Source organism: Cuculus canorus, chromosome 2 (assembly GCF_017976375.1).
Source record: "Cuculus canorus isolate bCucCan1 chromosome 2, bCucCan1.pri, whole genome shotgun sequence".
NCBI lineage: Eukaryota > Metazoa > Chordata > Aves > Cuculiformes > Cuculidae > Cuculus > Cuculus canorus.
Genome location: NC_071402.1, coordinates 51,033,541 through 51,056,284, shown reverse-complemented (window position 1 = coordinate 51,056,284; position 22,744 = coordinate 51,033,541). Strand labels below are relative to the sequence as shown.

At 42.2% G+C, this 22,744-nt stretch overlaps 1 protein-coding gene across 2 annotated transcripts in view; it reads left to right on the top strand.

Moving 5' to 3' along the window:
* Nucleotides 1–22,744, top strand: part of COLEC12 (collectin subfamily member 12) — a 98,327-nt gene that overhangs the window by 3,168 nt on the left and 72,415 nt on the right. The window contains exon 2 of one of the 2 annotated variants that reach the window (XM_054059879.1): nt 8,972–9,022. In XM_054059879.1, the coding sequence (XP_053915854.1) occupies nt 8,972–9,022 (51 nt within the window). Of the gene's footprint in view, nt 1–8,971; nt 9,023–10,028; nt 10,060–22,744 lie in introns of those variants that run through there. The other variant, XM_054059880.1, reaches the window with a different exon arrangement.

Genomic DNA, 22,744 nt, shown 5'->3' with positions numbered 1-22,744 from the left:
CTGCTGTCATAGGCACCTTGCGATCTACGGCTTGTAAAGCGATGGTGCTGGAGAACAAAATGTCTGTTGTCTTGTGCTTGCAAACTCCAGTGAAACCAAATACCATGTCCTGTGCAGTTCCTCCCTTTTTTTTTTAAAAAAAAAAACCAAAAAACAAAAAAGATGTATGGAGTGAAATGGCAGGATAGGTTCATCCTTGGTGTGCTCTACTGAAATCAGTGAAGTCAGAACTGCCTCAGGAATGGTCTAGTCTGAACGTCCAGCTTTCTTGGCATTGACCAGTTTTCCTCAAAGGAAGCTCTATGTGCTTCATGAACAGAATTTTCTGTATATAGAGTACATTGAGCTTTCGTGGGACATGCCAGTTCCATTTATAGTTCCCCTTATACAGTGCACACTTTAACAGAGGATTAATGACTTACCAGCCCATATCGCCAAAGTCATCCCTTCTGTTCTAACTTGGAACCTGGTTGTAGTGTGCAAGTAAAGCCTTCACATACAACAGCTGAGCGTGAGTGCAAATTCAGTTGCCCTTTCTTGGCTTCACTGAAAAGTCTTTAACATAAATACTGTATTTATATGATGTCTGCCTTCCTGACAAGTTTTGTTTTTCTCTCTAACTGTTTTGATGCCACCACTATTTTTAAAGAATAAAGGTATAAATGTTTTAATTTTCTAATACTGAATAAGTATGTAGCGCTCTCTCCTATCTTCATGTGCACAAAATCAAATTAATAGTCATCTCCCAATAGGTCTTTCTTGGATAGAGACTTCAAACTGCAGATTTTAAAAATATCCACTCCAGAGTATTTTGTAGAAACCAGAAGGCATCTGAAACCCAAGGATTAGAAATGGAGTGACGTAGCAACCTTTGCTTAGTCTACTTATAACAGAGTTTATGTGAATGTAGTGACATAAACATGAAGCGTGTAGGAGCTCTGAGTGGTGTGTGTTGGACATGTCACAGGACCCTACCGCAGAAGTTCAAAGGCATGAGCAGTTATAATAAATGTGTGATACAACGCAGAACAAATCCTGAGCAATGCTACTATACAGTCAGTGTGTATCCTGAATGGGTTGGTAGCACAGAGGGTTTTAAACATATGGATGAGAAAGATGGTCATGTACGCATGTGTCAAAGGATATTCTTATTAATGTTATAGAGGAAAGCAGAGTGTTAGAGGCTGTGAAAACACAAAAGAAATCTGTTATTGCACAGATAGAATTATCACTGTACAGCTGTAGTGGATATTGAGCAGAATTAGCATATAAGCTATTAATGGCGAGAGTATTTTCAGTAAATAGTTGTAATTGTTCATCGTTGCTTTCCGTATTTCACTTTTCCCAACCACATAGGACTACAAATAGCTCCAGTGAGCCTATCACTGTGAAGAAAGAAGTTGTTTAAACTCTCTAGTGACTCCTTCTACCTTGGATAACATAAATTTATTCTAGGCTGATTTTGCTTCAGCTGAGAGCTGAACAGAGCCCTTTTTTGTCACCACCACTGAACAGTTTGCTTAGATCCACACTCAAAGACCATTGAGCCCAGAGGTTCAAACACCTTTGCCTGCTAGGATAAGGAGGGAAAGATGATCTTGCAGAAAAATAGAGCTGATTAGGCCTTGCAGAGTAAAACCAGAGTAAATAAAGAGAGCTGGAAGAAATGTCAAGGCTGAAAGCAATTCAGTGTTGCGAGGGATGTGTGCCCAGTTATCTTCAGCTTCACAAAACGTTCCTTATCCTGAGGTCCTGTGTGTTAGAACAGAGATTCTCCCCTTTCAGCCCTCCCCCTTAGAAAGCAAAATAAAGATGCTTTTTACCAGGCACTGGAAGTGAACCTGATCCTGCTAATAATGTGAACATGGTCTGTACAAGTGAAGGATCAACCTAAGATTTGGAGTTTGACTGCTTCCACCTAAAACTGCAATCCCTTTTGGTGCATAAATTTGAGGTGAAGACTGGGACATTGCTGGGGAACAAAGTGGTTGAGTTATGGGAGGTAATAGAGATGTGTGTTGTTAGGAATGTGCATGCCATTTTAATGCTGTTGTTAATTGCCTCCTCTAACATATAGACGGGGAGGCACAATTTTTCAGTGTACTAATGAGAATAGGTCTGTTTGCTCTTAAATCGTTATGCTGAAATACGATATGATTTAAACTTTTAACTTCTAAGGTCAACCTTCTGCACCATGCAGCTGGTCCTGACCCCTGTACTGTAGCAGTGCTCTGTGGCACTTACAGGCTAATAAGTTTTGTTCAAGAAACACTCGTATTTACTGCCTTCATCTTGTGCCTGAAATCTAGAGCCATCACTCTTATACCTCTGGATTTCTTAATCTCATGTCCTTTTCTGCATTCTTAATGTTTGGGCGTAGCATTGCAAGAATTGATTGAGACCGGAACATTAAAATGCACCCATTTGTCATGATTCTATCTTTTGTTTTGGTTTTGACGCAATCCTAGTCTTAGATTTTAAGTGTTAAGAGAGAATCTATGGTCTTGGACCTTGCCTTTTGGTTTCTTGCAATACTGAAAGTAGATAAATTTCCAGATTGGCAGCCTGATGGACAGACGTGGGGAAAAGCCTCGCTCTCGTTGCCAGAATCCAGGCTCAAACAACATACCAAAGAATGTTTTGGGATGCAGGAAGGTGGGCTCACTTCCAGGACTGCCTCCGCTGAACCTCTGCCAGGTAGAGACCAGGTGCTCTACAAATGCAGAATCCACGTAATCCCTGTCTGAAGGAGCTCACTGCATGACAAGTTGAACAAAGGACCAGGTAGAAAAGATGGGCATCATACACATGGTGACATACAGTGACATTGTGAACATGACAGATCAGTTTGTGACCATGTCAGTAGGGAAGGGTTTTAAGTGTGGGGTAGATTTTTATTAGGGAGGTCTTACCAAAGTAGAAGCAAAGAGACAAAGACTTAAATATGAAAAGGGGCTAGAAACTAGTGGAGAAAGGCAGAAGAGGCCAAGTGAAACGAAGCATCTGTGAAGAGAAAGGAGAATGAGCAGCCCGTTAGCACAAGCAGGAGACTGTCCAGAATGAAAGCTATGGAAACCAGTGGAAACCAATTAGAGACTGATGAAATCATCAACATCTGAAGACTGCAGCTGCTTGCTGTGCTTCTGCCGGCTCAGTTTCACCTCTAGGTCAGCACTTTGAATGTAGATCTGGTTAATAGTGACCAGAACTGCATATAAATCTGGTGGCTGCTCAAAAAGCTTTTGAAATGTGATATGAGAAATATATTGGTGTTCACTGTTCTCATCTGTCTGAACAGTTGTTAATATTACAGAAACCTCACAAGTGGACCAGTTTTGCCTTACCTTGAGAGGGCTGAGGTGGGAAAGCGAGCAGAAGTAGCTTTTTAACACTGCAGATGATCTCTCTGACCAGATCCTAAGTACACTTGTTACATGGTTCTGAGCAGGGTTCTACTTCCATGCTAGTTTATGGGCTAAGGAAAGGAAAATAATAATTTTCAACTAATGGGCACAGCATCTTTCCAAATGGTACCAAAAAAAAAAAAAAAAAAAGTCTTCTTGATAATATGAAAATGAATTTTACAGTGTTGCTCTGGGAGGTAAATATACAGTTCCCATAAAGTCAGTGGGAAAGGCAGAGCCCTAACTTTTAAAGTTCTTTGAGAGATTTATTTTAAAGGAAACTCTTACCCTGGATGTTACGGTTACTACAAATTAGTCTTATAGTCCTGAGTTTCTGAGGTGGTGCTTGAGGGGTAAATTCTCAAGTGCCATAAATTCAGTTTTCATGGGGGTTGTAAAGTTGCTTCTAAAATCAGAGTTAAAAGTCAGCATGACAGTTTTCACCCCATTCTCTCCTGAAGTAGATTTCCCTGTATTTTGAAGTGCAGCATAGAATATTGGTGTCTTTACTTAATTCAAGACTTTAAACAAAGACTTTAAACCCATGTTTACTGCACTTGAAAGTTCTAGAAATTATTGGATAACATATGTCTGCAGCCACCACACAACCCAGCATCTCTACAGTTCAGAGATCTAGTTTGTGTCATTAGTTAATTATTTTTAAATGCCTGAATAAATTATACTATTAAAAGGTGAAAGCTAGACCTGTACATTTCCAGCTTTCTGTGACACTTTCTGTATGCCAACAATGGCACCTACAAAAGGAAGGGGAGAAAATGGAAACAATTTTCCTAAAATCACCTTGCACCAAAGGCTTCTCAGACCTGGTGCTGTTCCAGCAAGAGGACTGAGCAGTGCAGTGGTTACAGGCCCTGTATAGTCCCAGGGCAGATTTGGCATCCTTTTTGGCTCCACGCCAGCTCTTTCTTTCTTGACCTCAAAGTGACTTGTAAGTGGTCCATGATTAATTTATTTAAGATTTAAGAACAAGAACTAGAAATTACACAGTTCTACTCCACAGATTTTTGCTTTGCCTCTAGCAAATTAATCAAATGAGAGTCTAATTTGTTTTAGATTAAATGAATTCCCTCTGTTTGCTGTGTTAATCCCCAGCTGAACTCCCTTTTTATAGTTTCCACTCCCTTGAAGCATTATACTGTAACTTATTTAACTCTACAACTGTATTTATTAGAGGTGTTGCAGTAATAATTTGTAGCTGGAAGGCAAGCAGAATTTGGCATTGGTACACAGTGAGGTGTGGATATTGCCAAAATATCTCAAAGCCTCTTTTTAATTTGGACCAGGGTTCTCACTTTGTACTGACTCCCTAAAATATTCGATGTACTGCTGCTCACCTACAGTAAGCCATTCATGTTTAGCAGTTTGTTGTAAGCTCCAAGTGACAGTCTGTTGCAGGGTCCAAGAAGACTCTTGTTTGTAACCCTGATGAAACAGGAGATCTGCGGTGGTCTTTCCCCTACATGGTTAAATACAATTAGTTGCTCATGTGTGTTTCTACTCTGCCCAAAGTTCACCTTTTTTTTTTTTATGGACCTTCCTTCTGCCAGAGCTCAGTAGAAGTCAGTGGAATAAGAAATTGCATTTTTCTCAGCTTTTCATGTTTCTTTAACCTTTCTTATTCTAGATTAGATTTCCTCTCCTTCAGCTCACAGATGAATGCTCATAAATAAATTATGGCTGGTCTTCCAGGCACTAAAGAGTTAATTCTTTTGGCTGGGACATAACAATGGAATCTGCTTTATTGTCTGCTTCAAGGAGAAGTATGCCATTCATATTTTTCACCCAGGAAAATAAGCCTTGCCTGTATAAAAATGTATATGTATGTAACGGAAATGTTGCATTCCTTCTAGTCCTCTATGTAACTGAGAAGGGTTAGATTGAAACTGAAGTAAAACATTTTAAACTTATGTCTTCCACGATGTCAAACAAAGCCTTTTTACACCAGGTGTAGCCCCACTTAAGTGCACCAGTGATGTAAAAACACAAAATTTCCTTTTGTAGTGTCAGCCACCGGTGCTCAAAACACATGAATTTCTTCCACTCCAATTTCTGGTAACTGCCTTTAAAAGCTTAAGGCACAAAACCATGCTGGAAGTTTTCTTACTATTTGCTTTCCTACTTGGCGTGTGTTTTCTTAACCTCTGTAATTCATCACAGATCACATTTTCATAGCTTTCTCTAGAAAAACTGTTGCGTTTTCAATGAAAACTTGAGTTCTCTTCTGTTTCCCTGATGCAAAGACACTACGAAGCTTTCAGATTTTTGCAAAACTTGTGATATTACTTTAATATTTTCAGCACTGGAACGAGGATGTGAGGGCCAAGTTTCTGCCACCTCCAGTGAATGCAATTCTGCCCAAACGGCGCGGGGGGAGCAAGCTGGGACACATGGCTTTGCCTTAGAATTTAAATTTATAGACTTGTTTGTCAACTTTATTTTTAATATTACAAACTTAGATTTCTTCTGAAGTAGGTCTTTCAACCCATCCTAGTCTGTTTTTCCAAAGGATGCAGTGCTGTTCATTTCTGAACATTTAGTCTAACTTTGTTTTATTCATTTATCCCTCCTATCTTTATTTTCCTAAACTTGCTGTACTACCCTTCATATTGTAAAATATTATATTTTCACATGATTTGGGAAAAGTGCCTAGTGGCAGTTGTGACTGAAAGACCACTGAGCTTAGTCCGTAAAGAATTTTAATAGACTTCCCCTAAAATACGTTGCTGCCTGTTGCTAGATCAACTTACAGGAATTCAAAGAAGTTTCATCTGATGCTTTAGTTTTCAGTAAGCAGGGAGCCAAGTCACCTGTTGACAAAACTGTCCTTGCCTGTGCCCGCTTCTTTTTTTTTCCAAATGGTCCTCAAAATGAGGAGATTAATGAATAATTACAAAGTATTCAGAGCTTAAAAAAAAAAATCATCACTAGCAAGCATAGCATGCAGTGTTGCAAATATTAAAAATAAATACATTTTAAAGTTATATAGATGTGTATACATATTTTATATATCTGCAATATATGCATATGAAACATACCTACATATGTTGCAAATACGAAAAAGTCCACAGAAACAAAAATATGATTATAAATGCATGGCCAGAGGCAATGCCGTTGAGCTAAGCGTGAAAAACCAAACAACTAGGGAAGAGGCTAGCAGGCCAGGAGGAAAGACTTGGAGATATGGTGTTGGATAAAGCCACGGGATTTTAAAGACAGCCTGGCTGCATACATCAGATATGGATCGGGTAAGTCAGGTTACACTTCTGAAAAACAAAGGAGATGATTGTGTCACAGCCCTGATAGCCGGAGAGGGCAGGAAGCTAGGGTCTCTGGAGCTGATAGGTTTTTTTCGTGTAGCATTTATCTGTTGTGCAAGAGGGCAAGATTTTTCCTGAGTAGTTCTCTGCTGAGATGAGCAGCCTGGTTGTCAACTGGTTGTGCTTTATTAGTATTTGTCATGTTTTGTCAGCTGACCTCATTTTCAGATAACATTTGGTACAATTGTGAGGGTTTGCTGAGTCTGTTTTTTTAAAGGATTCTTTCTGCTTTCAAAACCAGGATGTGTTTATTTTGCTTAAGGAGTGTTTGCTGGTTCTTCCATTTCTTAAATGCTCCTCTGAATTGGATGTCTAGCTTGAGATATGGACAGGAGCACCTCTGGCAGGGAACAAAATATGTGTCATCTCATGAAGAATATGAGTTTTGAGCTGTTTTATCAAAGTGCTGTCTGAGAAAAGGGTGATGTTCTGCAAAGTGATACGTTTCATGGACTCCTTTGCTGCTGCAGGCAACATTTCCCTCAGACTTCAATGGCACCTTTCAGGCTGCAAGGAGCTGCAGGTCACGTTTATGCTGGATGTACACTCAGAAGATTTAGACTTTGTTGAGCCTGTATGCAGACCATGTCTTTACTTCAGCTTTGAATTCATCCTCTGAAGGCTCTGTCACGCCCTGAGTTAGCTGTGACACCAGTTAGCCCAATCTCATGATGCAGAGCAGCCTGTTTGTGTGCAATAAGTCTGTGGACAACAACGGTCTAACGAAGCACAGACCCTTCACTCCATCACAGCTGTTTATCTGCTTTAAGCCTGTTTTTCCACTGCCACTCATTAAATGTTCCCTTCTTGTGAATTCCTTGACTGGCCTTCCAGCTTCCATTTCCTTCTCCCCTCATATCAGGGAAGGGTCTGGATGGAGAGGTGGCAAGTAAGTGGGGTTCCTCAGCTTCCTGTGCTGGAAAGGTGGCACAAAGTGATGTGAGCAGCTGCTGAGACTCACCAAGGTGCTCAGTCTGCCACCCCTCCACCATAATGCACATGAAAGTCCAGGAGTACCTGGGTTTTGGAGACTAGGGTTTGCCATCAGTTTCTGGCTGTGTTTTTCACAGCATGGAGGCAGGTTTGCCTCCATGATTCTGCTTGGAAATGTGGCAACAGCAATGTGGTTCCCTAGCACAGCAGTGGGCTGCGAACCACTAGCCAGCACTTGGAAAGCCATGTCCTAGGTCCTCTTTAAAGAAAGCCCCGTGGAGGCTTCCTCTCATGTTAAATGGTGCTTGTGGGAGGAGAAATGGATCTGCTCTGCTCCCCCTTGGAAACAGGGAAGTGGGAAATGAGAAGCCTGGGCTGTGCTGCCCTTCATGACAGTTGGTGCAGCGGCTGGTGCTGGTGATAAGGCAGAGCTCTCACCTTTCTAACTCAGCAGAAAGAGGAGTTGTGTTGGTAAAAGGAGACTGAACACATGAACAAAAACATATGACTTTTTTTTTGAAGAAGTCGTGGGTGTATTTCTTCTGCTGATGCCTGACTTTTCCTTTGCTATTGGAAGGAAGTGGAGAGAAATTAAGCTTCTGACAGAATAAAATTGTGATTATTAGCATTTTGCTGCTCAGTAGCTGGTGAAGTTGAGAACAAAACAGCTTGAAAAAGTTTTATTTTTCTCATCTGTTTAAATTTGTCAGTTCTGTTTCCCATTTTTTTTCTTGGATCTTGCCCCTTCAGAGCTAGCTGATGCCTATGTGAGGTGGTGAGTGGACAAATGGACAGCCATCTCCTCTGACTCCTCTCTTATTACTTGGCACAGGCACATGTAGCACTTTGTACAAATGGCCTATCTGGTGCGTGTATAGTCTGAGACCAGCTGCCTGGATGGCACAGGCAGAAGGCTGAACTGAGTGATCCGAGTGAGCTGTCCGAAGTGGTTCATTGGTGGCAACCGTGGCCCCTCATGATGAGGGACATGACATGTCTGCTCAGGTCTACATTTCGGTGGCTAAACAGGTGTTAGGTTAGCTGCCAGTTGATAAATCATTTGTAGTCTGGATTTCTGCTGGTCATACTGATTTGGGGGAAAGGCACTGAACTGCATTTTCTACCCAGGGACAGAGGTGGGATAGGAGCAATGGAGGTGATTGGTAACATGCCTTACAAGTTGATCAAACTTTTAAGTACATTAATTTACAAACATGCAGCTGTAAAAACTTCTTCCCATCTTTTTCCAGTGGTAGCAGTAATAATCTGCTGTTGTGTCTTTCTTTCTTTCCCTAGACGATTTTGCAGAGGAGGAGGAGGTGCAGTCCTTTGGCTACAAGAGGTTTGGTAAGTGGCAGCAGGTCTTTCAGCTCACTCTTGCATGGTGCTTCGGGTAAGTCAAGCAATTGCTATGAAAACCTCCCTTGCTGGCAGCATCAAAACATACAGCTACAGTCCCATTATCCACTTCGGTCTAGTTATTTGCCCAGAAAAAGCTGTGATTTTAAGATGTAGTTTATTTACGTGGTAAACAATGCTTGAGAATTAGCCTTGATCAGAAACAAGAAGAGGATGGTTTCATTATTTGATCATTAGCATTAGGAAAATGAAGCCCACACCTGAACAAAAATAAATGTGCTGCAAAAAAAGTTCTGCCTCCTACGTGTCCTCTGCCTGGCTTGGTTTTCCTTTGGCTCAAAGACCAAGGTGCAGCAGAGTTTGTAGTTATTCCCAAGAGCAGGGGCATGGAACCTCCTGTAGTCTCACAGAAGTGGTACTGCCAGCTAAGCCAGGATGTGCCCTGTGCACTCCTCTCAAAGAAGAAGTATGTGATATGAATGCATGCTGATATAAAAAATTATTAAAACTACATTGGTCATGTCCATTCTTTTCTCATTTTCTTTCCATTTTTTGGTGTTTATTCACTGAAAATGGCCTTCTCGTGTGAAGAAGGCAGTGCCATGTATGTCTGTGCAGGGGTCAGCAGTCTTAGAGTCTTCTCTTTTCAATGCTCTTGTGTTCTCTTTCGCTCATGGAGATGTTTCAGTCTCTGCAACCATCAGCTTCACCTGGGGCAGGCTGATTGCTGGGAGATGACGCAGTGGACTCTGAGCTCCCAGACGTGGTGGACTCTGAGCTCCCAGAGCACCAGCTCTGGCTTAGAGCAGCCAGAGGGGCTCATCATCCAAACTGCCAGCCACCTTTTCAACTATAAGCCATCACGATAAAATTTTACCTTATTTTTCCTCTCTTGTAGAACTGTTTTCAACAATTCTACTTGGCTAATGGATAGGAAAGGCAGGCTGAAAATAAAAAATAAGTCAACAATTCCCTCCATCCCAAAAGGAGCAGGAGGCAGCATAAGGAGATGCAGCATTCAGGAGGTGGGGATCACATTCGCATGACCTCTTCTACCCCCTGAACTACTCTACTGCTCCCTGCTGTTGTGCTTTATTTTGGATAGGTCAGCCAACCACAGAGCCAGCATCTGTGGCTTGGAAAGTTCTGCCATAAGGCTGCACACAGGTTTTTTTCCTACCTTTTTTTTCCTACATTAGGCCCTGGAATAGCAAAAAAGGAAAAAAAAATTGAGAAATGGGAAGAAGTGTTAACTGTTCTTTTCTGTCGCCTCCAGAAAGTAAAAAAATACTAGGATTCATTAATAACTATAAAAATAACTTCCCTCCATGTTGCCCACTACTTAGCTGTCTCTAGTCAGCATGCTCTTACAGTGAACTGCAAAAGGTTTTAGCAAGGAGTGTGTACTCCACTATCCTTATTATCCCAATAGTAACTGCACTGTTGTGACATGGTGGGATTTTTGCATGTTAACTTGCTTTAATTTCTTTGTTTCTCCTACTAGTGTGTTACCACCAATGTGAGTTGGTTTATCTGAGCATTTCCATAAATGCTTGTGCTGTTGCGCTTGGTGGGGCAGCAGGGAGGGAGGAGAAGACCAGCAGTCTGGTGGTAGCAGGAGGAGGGGATTTTACCACAGAAGAAGGATGCAGGGTAGCTCCACTCTTAGGAAACATCCATAATCCCCTTCTCCTTCATGAAAATGAAATCGCTGTGGTTAGAGAGGTGTCCCCAGGTGTCTGCAGCACTGAAGAAGAGCTTCGACTAAAGGGAGAATGGGATCATCAAGCTATTGCAATGACACTGGTGAGACTTGAATAATTCAGTAGTGTCCTGATCCAAGAAGCCTTCTTTTTGTCGATACTATTTTTGAGCCCAAACTTCCTCCCGTACTCCCTTCCTCATCTTTCCCAGCATCATGGGGCAGCACAGGGAGGAGCTAGGCTGACCTGGTTTGTATACGCCCCTGTACCAGCATGCGTGCTGTTCGCCTGCAAATGCTTATGCTTTTGTGGCCCCCAAAAGGGGTTATTTTCCCTCCTTCAGAAAACTGGTGTCTTCCCAGTTGTACAGTCCCTGCTGAGTTTTCAGACAGCCTCTGAGCAATATGTGGAGGGAGTGGGAGTCATGTCCCTTCATCAGTGCTAGCTGCTTCAGCTGACACCAGGCTCCTCCAGAAGGTGACATGCACATCTTTTAAATACTTCAGATCCATTGGCCAGCTGGGTCAGCATTTCCAGTGAAGCACCAGAAGTTACTCTTGCAATCCAAGTGTAGCCAAGTAGTTCAAGTTCCTGCCTGACCGGTAGGAAATGCTATGCCTGCTGTCCCAGCTGTGCCCTCATTGGTATGAGATGGCAATATGGGGAAAGCCCAAGGTAAGGACCAAGTTTTGATATACAGACACTTGATAAAAGGTCATTTTGAAAGGAATCCTGTCCTGTCTGCTGACGGGAGCTGTAGAAATCCTGGCACTGTTCGTGTACAGCGTGCTGGAGTGGGCAGCAATAAAAGCAGCAGTGGACTTCTTGTTTCAGGAGCCATGGTGTAAGAGCAGTTGTGCTAATAAAAGCTGCTCAGCAGAAAAGGATCTGGGAGTGTTAGTCAATAGCTGGATGAATATAGGCCACCAGTGTGCCCAGGTGTCCAAGAAAGCCAATAGCATCTGTTTATATCAGAAGTAGTGTGGCCAGCAGGAGCAGGGAAGTAATCATCCCCCTGTACTCCATGCTGGTGAGGCTACACCTCGAATACTGTGTTCAGTTTTGGGCGCCTACCTACAAGAAAGACACTGAGGTGCTGGAGTGTTTCCAGAGGAGGACAACGAAACTGTTGAAGGATGTGGAGCACCGGTTTTATGAGGAGCTGCAGAGGGAACCAGAGTTGTCTAATCTGGAGAAAAGAAGGCCAAGGCGGGACCTTATCACCCTCTACAACTACCCAAAAGCTTGTAGCGAGGTGTGTGTTGGTCTCTTCTCCCAAATAACAAGCGACAGGACAAGAGGAAATAGCCTCAAGTTGCACCAGGGGTGGTTTAGATTGGATGTTAGGAAAAATTTCTTCATCAAATGGGTTGTCAAGCATTGTAACAAGCTGCCCTGGGAAGTGGTTGAGTCACCATCCCTGGAGGTATATAAAGATGTGTAGATGTGGCACTTAGGGACACGGTTTAGTGGTAGAGTTGGCAGTGTTAGGTTTATGGTTGGACTTGATGATTTTAAAGATCTTTTCCAAGGTAAATAATTCTGATTCTAATATACTGTGACCAGAGTCGTCCCTGTGTGCCCTGTTGACATGAGGCATGGGAGGAGGATAAAAACCATTCAAGTGCTTTTGACTCCATCATTTGGAAGTGTGAGGCCTTGTTTGGAGCAGAATATGCTCCGAATGGGAGATGGCTAAAGCATGACTGGTTTGTAAAAAACATAGCTTGCAGTGAGTCACTGCTGGCAGCTGGGAACATGTGTTGGCAGGCAAAGCCTTGACCAAACTGCTTTCCTAGAGTTCAGCTGAAGAGTTTATTATTAGTTGCCTTGTTACTGGTGCCTGTAGTTTGGTTCAAGGAAGGAAGAGATCTGTGAAGGGAGGAAAAAACAGAGGCATGCTCTGACAATTCTCATTTTGGGGAAGAAGCTTTTCAAAGGAGGACTGAATACATGCTATCCTGCACTGCTTCCCCTTTCTCTGAATCTTTCTCCTCAAATAAGCTAATTTCAGAGAATTTATCATGCTACTTCAATTTTTCAGTCAGCAGAACATTATCTGGTGATATTAAGCCAGACATACTAAGCATAACACACTAACATGTTAAATGACAATGAATACAGATGCAGACTACTCCAAGATGGCAGGAAAATACACACCAGCATTTTTCAACAGATTTGCTGCAAGGAATCAGGGAAGCTGAGGAACGTGCTCTTTCCAGCTGACTGATGCTGTTTACTTCTTCTCAATGGATGCTACAGATGTGCAGGGATGCTGCCAGAAGTGCGATGCTCAGCTGCAATGCCTCTAGATTGCTGCAGGGGGAAAGCACGTTAGGAAGTGGTTTTGTTATCACAATCAGTCACTGTTCAGGCTGCTTTGAAGTTATGTGCTCCAGATAACAAGCTCTCCACTGGTTTTCCTCTATCCAATTGACACCAATGTTAAATATCTTGTCAGTCACCTTCACTCGTTTGTACCCCCCTCTGACACCCTACTTCGGGAAAGAATGAGGAAAGGACTAAACTTACTTTTCAGTATTCTACACTTCAGGGATGTTAAATCTTAGGCTTGAGAGCTCATACTAGTTTTAGATGGTAGATAGCAGGATGCGATCTCTTTACAATGGGTTTTGATCTTTCCCTCTGAGATTTGGGCTCCGGGCATGGCCACAGGCAAGGGAATTGAAGGAAAATAGACTCTGAAGTGGCAGATCTCATCTTCCTAACTTGTGGCATTCCTAGGTAATAGACATAGAGATCATTGTGAATTTTGTTTCTTTGTTTTAATGTTTTAGAACTTAACCCTGCACTTCATTCAATAGAGTATTTAATGGAGAAATTTCAGTATGAAGTTATTCATTGCATAGTTTGATGCTATAAGACAAGATGGAACAACTGAAAGCAGAGGAGGTGGTGTGTGAACTGCTGTGAAGCACATTTTTAATGCTTTACAAAGCTTGCTTCCAAGAAATGAGCTGAGAGCCCTGCTGATGGAGAGAAACCTCCTAAGGAATCAAAAGACAGAGCCAGTACACTACAGATAAGTAGAAGACTAAAGAGCTTGTGTAAGAGAATTACCCTTGGCAAACCCAGCCAGAATTGAAGGCTGTAAGCCTGTCCTCCATAGTAGGACCCATCTTCGTCACCCGCATGCTCTGGATCTTGAGTCAGATTCCTCAGCACCTTCACCTTTCCACTTCCTGGCCACAGGAATGAGCCATTGTTAGGGGACAGTCCATCATGTCCCCAGGTTATCTCCAGTGTGTGTCGAGGCACTGGTTCTCTGTCCTTCTGCACTCCTTGTAGGTCGACAGCTGACAGGAAGGAAAGGATAAAAAGTACTTCAGGGCCACCTCAAATAAATTGGGTACTTTTTTAGATATCTTCCATGGGGTATGCAAGAGATGACTGGTTCAGGATGTCCCTCTGTGCACTTTTGACAGCCTAGCTCCTGAACATCATTTCAGATATAAGACTTAAATCTAGGAATTTTTGTACCAGAAATGGGTGAATCTTCCTGCCATACAGTGATAAAATCTGCTATAACAAAAAGAGGTAAGGAGAAACATAACCTCTGGTTTATTGGAGAATAGGATTTTTTCTCTGATGAATGGCTTGGGAGCAACTGAACTAGATCCATTTAATAACTCTTTTCTCAGTGCATATTGTTTATAGTATTTTATATACTGAGAAGCTAGATATTATTTATCCACCTTTGGTAGGATACAACTGGGGAGTTTTAGGGGTGTAACAGTTGCCAAAAGCCTTATGAATGGTTTACAACAAAAAAACCTGAAAACTTTCTGATACAAATCTTTTTCAGAAAAGGGTTTTAAAAATACAAAGTTTTTCTGCCTATAAATAACAGTTCAAACATGATTGTGATAAGCAAAACTATATGGCTTGGAACTTTGTGATAGTTCAGGAATAGCATTTATTCGTTAACACTGTACAAAGGGAATAATTTTAGTCCTTATCTCTGGAGAAATCCAGGCCATTGTTCACATCTGTAATAATGTAGGAAAAAAATGTCAGGCATCAGTCTGGTGGTGTGCTATATCCACACAAACCTTAAGCCCCTAACAAAAAAAAAAAGTAAATTCTAAGCTTTAGGGATTTGTCAGCTTTTCTTTATAGTTTGTAAATGACTAGTGAGCAATTTCAGGTGCCACAGGCCACTGCCTTCCCTGGGCATTCTTTCACATGCGTGCCTGCAGTGTGTAATCATATGGCTTAATAAAAAGTCACGGGGTCACCAATACTCACAAAGCCAGAGGAAAGTCGGGCACATTGCTTCCAGTTCACTGATCTGACCGTATTTATCAGATGAGGATTTTGCCTGCATGTGTCCTGGGGTAATTAAATCTCCACTGAATGGTGGTGCCCGTGTGGCTGTTCATTTTAGGCTAAGAAATTTCATTTCAAATGACCTTTTTAATTGCAATGAGCGATAAGATTGAAGGGGGCTGAGTCTGCCCTCTCTTGGGGAGAGTCCTGAGTGCTGGAGAGAGCTCAGCGCCCTCAGGGGTTCTGGGTTTGTGTTGGGGCTTCACTCCATGCATCAGGGGCTGCGTGCAGAGAGACCACCTGTGTAAGGGGTTTTTTTGTCTTTCTTTTCTTTTCCAGTATGGACTTAGAGTACTGGGACAGTTGGCAGGCAATTGATGTCTCAATAAATAAATTAATAAACACTGATGTGTGTAGGATTACCATTGGAGAGGAATGCCAAGGTGCTCATGAGCTGTCAAGGTGCCTGCATGCTGCAGGCCTGTCTCTCCTCTGTCGGTAGCTTCTGTCTCTTGCAATGTAAAAGGCATGGGCGAGAATTGGATTATTGCTGGTACATCCAAATAATGAATTTAAAATCACCAGCCTTCCTAAAGATGGAAAATAATTGTTACATCCTGATAAATCCATCAGTGTCAGGCAGTAATGGTGAGATCTAAAAAGTTATCTGATCTTTGTGTCCTGTGCTAACTTAATCAGCAGCTGTAAGAGCCACTCATGTCTATGTATTTGGAGCTACACTTCTCCAACCTGTCCTGCTGTGCCTGGCTAAGGGCATTTCTCCTAATCCAAACCCATAAAGAGGCCTCTTAGCAGTGCCATGAGGACTAAAGTCATTCCAGCTGTGTGCTCTTAGGTAGGCAATCTATTTTCTCTTAGTTACGGGCTTTTCCTATCTAGTACAATTAGAATTCCTGACATCTTTCTTCATATATTGCATTTGCAAGCTTGGAGAAATACATGTTTGATCAATTTCTGTCTTTTACAGAGGTGCATTGAAAGGCAGTGTGGTCACCATTATGTGTGAATTTTGCTCTCTATTTTTCATTAGAGCTATAAAATAGGTGTTTGGGCTGAGCAGCACATTGTATTTATGAATGGAATGAAAACAATTGGATACACTGTAAGCAACACCTGGGGGATTTTGTATTTCTTTCCCTGTAAACTAGCTGGACAACTAATGGTGTTTGGTAACATCAGCCTGCTGCCAAAACACCCAGGCTGCATTATGGGCTGTTCAACTTCATAACAAACTATCTGTGAAAATAACATCTTGGAAGGAAACTAAGCATTGTGTTTCCAGCACTTGATACCATTATGTTTCATAGAATCATAGAATGGCTTGAATTATAATGGTCCTTAAAGACCGTCCAGTTCCAACCTCCATGCCATGGGCAGGGACCCTTACTACCCCTATATAGATCTATAGGTTGCTCAAAGCCTCATCCAACCTGGCTTTGAACACCTACAGGGATGAGGCATCCATGACTTCTCTGGGCCACCTATTACAGCACCTCAGCACCCTCACAGGAAAAACTTTCTTCCTAATATCTAATCTAAATCTCCACTCTTACAGGTTAAAACTGTTAACCCTCGTCCTATCCCTCTACTCCCTGATAAAAGTCTCCCCAGAGCCTTCTCTTCTCTAATCTGAAAAAGCCCAACTCTCTCATCGTGTTGTCATATGGGATGTGCTCCAGCCCTCTGATCGATCATCTTCATGGCCCTCCTCTGGATCCATGCCCTTCCTATGCTGAGAACTCCAGAACTGAAAACAGGACTCCAGGTGAGGTGTCACGAGAGCAGAGTAGAGGGGAAGAATCCCCTCCCTCGATCTGCTGGTTATGCCTCTTTTGATCCAGCCCAGGATACTGTTGGCTTTCTGGGCTGCCAGTGCACACTGTCAGCTCATGTTGAATTTTCATTCCTCCCACATATTTCCTGTGTTACCCCTTTCCACAAAAAGTGGTAACACAGAAAAACTGTGGGAGAAATGAAAATTTCAGATAGGAAGCCATCACAAGAAGGAAGAAAAATAGTTGGAAATACCTGTTAGTGGACTCTCCCAGCACTGCTGCTGTGGGATTGTAGCACACGCCAGCCTTACTCCTGAACTCCTCTTAAGGTTTATTCAAAATACAAGTAGCCAGCTGGTACTATGCTGTGCTTTTTACTGAGTGCTGTTAACTATGAGGTTGCAGGTGCTCAAATGCATCTAATTGATCTTTGGCCTTTGTATACCTACTTCAGTTCTTGCCAGTGAGACAGACACACTGGTGTCTTGTGAGAAGGGGTGTACTATTTTCCCTTGAGAATATGTTGTTCACTATGTCTAATAGCATGTGCAAATAAAACACATACCTATCAGGTGTTGCTTGCATTGGTGTCCTGGTTTTGGCTAGGATAAAGTTAATTTTCTTCCCAGTCACTGCTGTGTTTTGGATTTAGTATGAGAAAATATTAATAATACACTGATGGTTTCAGTTGTTACCAAGAAATCAAGGACTTTTCCAGTTTCCCATGTTTTCTAAGTGTACAGGTGCACAAGAAGCTGGGAGGAGCATAGCCAGGCAGCTGACCCAAGCTGGCCAAAAAGATATTTGATACCTTATAACATCATGCTCAGTCTATAAACAGGAAGTTGGCTGGGAGCCAGAGTTGTTCCATGATCACTGCTCCACAATCAGTCATCTGGTCATCAGCTGGTGGGATATTGCATTGAATTGTGCATCGCTTGTTGTGCATATTCTTTAGTAGTATTCTCTCTTCCTTTGTTGTCCTATTAAATTGCCTTTGTCTCAACGCACAAGTTTTACTTTGCTTCCTCATTGTCCTCCCCATCCCGCCAAAGGCAAGGGTAGTGAGTGAGTGGATACTTACACTTCCTTAAAATGGCAATAACAATGAGAGGCCAATGCTGCGTATTGGGACTTCCATGCTGAGCAAAAGCATCGTGTTCCTCCTGGTCATTTTGAGTGGATACATAGAGATCTCCAACTCCAGATCTCTGTATTATGTCCTATACAAGCACTAGAGTAAGCACATCAAAGCCAAAAGAAGCCTGTGAGAGACAATGGTAATGGGAATAATGCAAATAAAGATTCTGTAAGTGTTTTACCCTGGTTTCTCCTGTTGCAGACACTAACAAAGAACAGCATGTTACTCCACTAGGTCAAAACCAATTTATACTCCACTGTGCTGCAATACAACAGATTAGCCAAAAGAAAGCTGGAATAAAATTTTGTCCAGTCTTGATTAACCTTCTGTGTATGAGTAAAACTAAGTGAAGCAGCCCAGAGCCAAGAAATTTCTGTTTGTCCTATTTCAGCCTGCGTTAAGTGAGTGGGCTGAGATTCTGGAAAGCAGTGGGAGGTGTGAGCGGGAAGAAGTCTTGCTCAGTGCCGGGAGCCGGCACGGACAAGTGTTGCGCAGTGGGTGCTTGGAGAGGTTTGTGTCCTGCAAATACTCTTCAGCTCAGTCAGGAATGCATCTGGAAAATCCACCCATCCAGAGAGAGAGGGATCTCTGCCTTAAGTAAATAAAACATTAACGTATTTTTTCGTGGTTCAGCTTGTGAACAGAGGCAGCTGGAGGTTTTGTAGGAGATGGAGTGCAAGACACAGGGATCAAATTCTGTTTAGCCTAGCTAAAGCTCGTAAGGAGATTTTGTGTTAAAAGTCTTGTGCAGACATTCAGACCTAGTGTAACAGGACTTTGTAGTGTCTTTGCTGACAGCCATTTCATAATGCTATGAAGGTGCAGGGCGGACTGGTTTTCTTTTGAGGATGCCTGGGCACTAGGGTCTGCCTGACAGGGTTTCACTGCATATTTTTCAAAATCTGAAATTATAAAAGTTTGAAACATGCTTATTGATTTACCTTATGTAACATTTATCTGTGTGCTTGCTACCAAAATCCCAGCCAGGGACATGGAAAATTCTAGTGAGTTTCATATTTTGAATTAGCCCAGGAATGGGCATGGATGCTTTTATTTGCCAGGCTTGTCAATATACCCTACATTTAGTCGTGCTCAATGGCAGAAAAATGCTTGCCTTTTCTATTTTGCTAAGAGTTTAAGGTATGATTTTAAACCATCTGTGTATGTAGTGACAACTGGTAACTGAAAGATTCCTTACATTTCTGCCTTATCTTATAATCTGGCTACAAAAAATAATAATACATAGACCCAAGGGATATTTTTCTTCCTTCCTTCCTTCTCCCTAGAAGTTAATTGCCTCAGGTGGAAATATGGCCTGTAATGCCCTGTGTAACTGATTATTTAATTTTAAATCTGACCTGTAAGACTCAAGTTCAGAGTGGGAGAGCTGTTGTCCTTAATTAACATTTTTCAACAGCCTCAAGCCAGAATCCAAACACCTGCTGTCAAGGTTTCAACATAGCATCTGCACACAACTAAATTCACTTGTCACCAGAAGTTATTGCATGGCGCCGCTTGTGTCTGCAGATGTTTATATTTAAGCCTATATGCTCTGTTTCATACGTATAAATCCAATCTGGATTTGGGTCAGGGTGTTGGACTACCTAACAGCATGACTTCAAATATACAAAAAAACAGACCCATGCACTAGATTGCATGTATGTTCCATCTGGAAATTTGTGCTCCAAATGTGTTCCTGGGTGTATTGTTCCCTGCATCTGGAAAAGCCAGCAATCTGAGAGGTGGTTCTTGTCCTCACTCTGTTCCAAGTCCCCACTCGCAAGTCTTCTTGCTGCCTCAAACAGACCAACGAATTATTTCTCAGTAACTTAATTGTCACTGTAAGAAAATAGGTTTCTGCTTGATTTATGATACGTTAAACCTCTTTTACAAATTTATAAAAATGACTGTATGCATATTTCAGAGTTATGCAAAATTTCTTTCCTAAGTGCCTTGCAACAAGCAGCAGAGGCGAGGACTGGGAAATACAGAGCAGGGCTCAGTTTTAAGCGGAAGTAAACAAACCAACATCTGGTTCTTCTGCTCATCACAGAGGAGCTGAAAGGGCTCTCCAAAATACTGAAAACTTAAAACTGGTGACTTTTTAAATAGTTGGTCAAGGTTAGCTAGAATTAGACGAAAACTTTGAGGTGTCAAAGTAATGAGTTTGATGTGTGTCTTTATTAGCTAAAATATTGCAGGAGTAAACGTGTTTGTTGTCTAGTCATTATTGTCTATCTCTTGGGTCATCAAACAGAACTGAAGTAAAGATCATTTTTCAGAGATCCATAATTCAACCCCTCTTTGTTCCATCCCTGCTGGTCCTGGATCAGACACATCCTTTCTGCAGGTTCCAAAACAATGTGTTAAGGCACATCCATGGAAGATCCCTCTGCTTTGTGTGGTGTTCACAGTTCAAGTTTTAGTTCATTGAGGAGTAGAAAACAATATGTTTTGTGGAAATGCTGGTCTGTGGTGCTGTACGGAAACCCTATGTTCTGCTTTTTGTTTCCAAGAGGAAGCAGAAGCCAAGTAGAGGTCACTTCTGTCCTTCCATTTAGCTGGAAGTCTGTCCCTTATTCCCCTCATTCACTCTGTCCATATGGGTTAGGTCTGGAGTTGTCTAGCAGAAGGTAAAAAACACATCTCAGCTCAGGCTCAGTACTGAGCCCACCAAGAGGACACAGCAGGGAAATTTGGTAGCTGCAGGAAATGCCTGCCATTGTCAGAGGGCAATTGGCACCCCATAAACCCCATAAACTTCACAGCTCGCCTCTTGCTTCACCTAACATTGACTTTGGGCCAAGAACCGATGAAGAGACAGCATGAGTTTTAACCCCTTTGCCTGGAGTGTTAATGCCATGCATGCTAACACACAGGGTGAGAGGATGTTGGCTGGGACCCACCTTTGCAGCAATAGCCACGTCTGCTCCGCTGCTGCAATTCGGCCTCCTGACTCCTGAGAAACTTGTATTCTTGGCAAGCTGCTTAGTCAAATGCAGCATGGTGGTGTTGTTTTCATTCTCAGTCATCAATGCAAGAGGTTACTGTGAGTAGTTCTATGCCTTAATAAAGAGAAATGGAGCTGTGTTCTCCACAACAAGCCCTTTTTATCATGCTTGGCTTGAATAGCAATTGAGCCTCTAAGCAAGTCTCCAACGGGAAGAAGACCCCTTATGAAAGCCTTTCATTTACTGCAAAGAATGAATTTTCACGTGCATGAGACCAAATTACTAAAAAAACCCCTACAAAATAACCAAAAGAGCTACCAAGAATCTGTATGTACAGTGGGTGTTCAAGGTGGCCTAGAAGAGATTAAGTAGAAGTGTCTTTGTAAAAGGAGGCAGAAGAGCTGACTGTGAAATGAAAAGCATCTTCTATCAAAGGGATACTTATATCACTATAGTCCTCTCCATTTTGAGCTTGCTGATTGTGCTGATGTGGCACTATAATAATTTTGGTTTATTTTTCTCCCTTCTGGGAGATTTCTAAAACAGTAATTTAGAAAGAAAAATAAATAATGTGATGTCTTTTCAGTTGTTCTTCTGGGAAGACTTGTGGTGATTGAAAATACTTAGTGAAGCTGTGAATGGGAGACATTTCCAGGGTGGGTGTGTTTTGAGGTTTGTTTGGGTTTTTATAATACTCTACTCCTATGCCTTTTTTTTTTTTTAATAGTTTTCATATGTTTTTAATACTGTGGAAACTGAAGCAAGAAACTCCTCCTTACTCTACCAGTTACGGGAGCTTTGCAGGGTGATGTGTTACAGGACTATCACCCCGTTTGCAGATACACCTTTTGGATAATCTTGCTGGAAGGAAGCTGTGATTGCCACTCTAGTTCTGGAGCCATCACTTGGGGAAATTCACAGCAAGGATTTTTTTAGCAGGCATTTGTCTCTCCTTTTGCTAGTGGGTTTATATATGAAATGGATTCATAACTTCTAAGTAACTGTTTCACCTTTCGAGACTGCTATTTCCAGAATGTCAGAGTTCCCAGTAGGGACCAAAGATAGTCCTGTGCTCATTATAGTCTCATGAGGGATGTCCTCTTTTCCCCAAACACCCCCAAACACAAGTCTGGAGATTGTGTATCTTGCTCCCCCTCTGCCCAACACCAGGCAACACTTTATGTCACAGGTAGGACTTATTCCTAAATCATTCTGCCTCAAAGTGAAAACCCAACACCTAAAAGCAAATCAGTGCTTGGGGGAATCTATGATTGTTCACACAACCTCATTCAAGCTATTTTAAACAAAATACTCATAATCCTGCAGAGCTGATCTGCTTTATGAAAGACATCCCCTCCCTCATGGATGCATTACATGAACTCAGCCATGAAAATTAAGCATTTGAGGGCGCAACAGTTCTTTTAGCACTGGTTTTAATAAAGCTGCATGAGGTCGGCTGGGATTTTGTTCATGCCCTGTGCTGGGAGTGCAGTGCTGACGGGAGCAAAAAAATGAAGAGCCAGGCTGCAAGGAGATGCTCTGCAGCTGCAGGGTGGCTTGAGCCCTGGTGGTAGAGTGGCGAAACCACAGAGAGATGGCAGAGAACAATAGGGAGAGGGCCCTCACAAAGCTCAGGCAAGGGACTCCATCGTGACTTTGGTTGCTATTATTTGGATGCTGTTCAGCAGAGTTCATATTTCCGAGCCCATTCATAGAAAGTGCAGTAAAACCCTTCGAACCGCTCCAACCAACTTCTGTTGGGGCTGTTCCTGCCCTGAATTGCTTTTATTTTATGTACCAGCCTAGATTTCATCAGAATGGCGCATGCC